We start from the raw sequence: 1,211 nt of genomic DNA on the forward strand, positions 1-1,211 counted from the left end.
GGTACATGAGGCTCCCTCATGCGTGTGGTCGGGGGTGTCGGGCCAACTTTGATCTGACATACGCTTCCTTACCCCGCAAATCTGTAAGAGGCTGTTTCGACGACTTAAACCTGTGACCTCCGGGTCAGGGCACCAACCTTACCGTTGCTAGGAGGCTCAATGCTATTTGTTTTAGATGAGTATAGTTCCTTATTCCACCTAGTCTTTGTTTTTCCCTCTATTAGGAAATAAAATAAAAACATATGTTGGCTGCGCTCTCCCATTATTCCAATTTCTTCAAAAACAGTACATATGAATTGAAAAGTTGCACAAGAGAATATGTGGCCTACAAAGACCCGTCAAACATATCTTATATCAAATACATATATGCGCATAAAATACATATACAGAGATGATAGCTACACATGTATATATAAGTGACATGTGTGTATGTGTTTTACAAGATCGTGACTAAATCTAGAGAAAGATATAATGGATGAGCATGATAAAATGCTGCCCATAGCGAATGTGGGCCGGATCATGAAACAGATCCTACCACCCACAGCCAAGATTTCCAAACAAGCCAAGGAGACGATGCAAGAGTGTGCCTCAGAGTTCATAGCTTTCGTGACTGGCGAGGCATCTGAAAAGTGTCGCAGGGATAATCGCAAGACAGTAAATGGAGACGACTTATGTTGGGCTCTTGCATCTTTAGGGTTTGATGACTGCTCCAATGCGGTTAGGAGGTACTTGAATAAGTTTAGGGAGTTTGAGAAGGATAGGGCAGCTGCAAACCGAATGAATGAAGAACATGTTAATGAAGCTGCCTCTGGACCGTCTAACAGCAGTAAGGAGATATCATTCCTTGTAACTCGTCCCTAGATTTTTGTTGGCTTAAGATTAAAAGTTCTCAAAAAAAGCCTTCAAGAGCATATGTAACCCTTACCATTTTCTAATCTAAGAGTTTCATTATCTTTGACAAGGGTTCAGTTCTCAGAAAAATCCATTGATAAGGTAATTGTGCAAATTCTATGCTACCATATTAACACAAATTATACACACTGCATCTATGCACCCAGCTCAACTTGCCTAACCGTCACGTTTTTTATTAATATTAATGAGTTACTAGAAATCTTTTCATCTACTAGCCCTTGATCACAATTCAAAATGCCCAATAATTTCAAGCTCCATATTAGTTACACTTTTTCTTCTCTATGTAAACACATGTGTAT

The 1,211-nt window shown here is 39.7% G+C and overlaps 1 protein-coding gene across 1 annotated transcript; it reads left to right on the top strand.

The window, feature by feature from the left end:
* Positions 1 to 456: 456 nt before the first annotated feature.
* Positions 457 to 956, top strand: LOC110882136 (nuclear transcription factor Y subunit B-4). The gene has a single exon (XM_022130220.2). The coding sequence runs from the start codon at positions 472 to 474 to the stop codon at positions 859 to 861; it is 390 nt and encodes a 129-aa protein (XP_021985912.1). The 5' UTR covers positions 457 to 471; the 3' UTR covers positions 862 to 956.
* The last annotated feature ends 255 nt before the right edge of the window (positions 957 to 1,211 follow it).

The sequence above is a fragment of the Helianthus annuus genome, chromosome 10 (assembly GCF_002127325.2).
Source record: "Helianthus annuus cultivar XRQ/B chromosome 10, HanXRQr2.0-SUNRISE, whole genome shotgun sequence".
Classification (NCBI taxonomy): Eukaryota; Viridiplantae; Streptophyta; class Magnoliopsida; order Asterales; family Asteraceae; genus Helianthus; species Helianthus annuus.

Excerpts from the sequence above, each read along its gene's own strand:
- LOC110882136 (XM_022130220.2), top strand. The coding sequence starts at position 472 with ATGGATGAGCATGATAAAATGCTGCCCATAGCGAATGTGGGCCGGATC.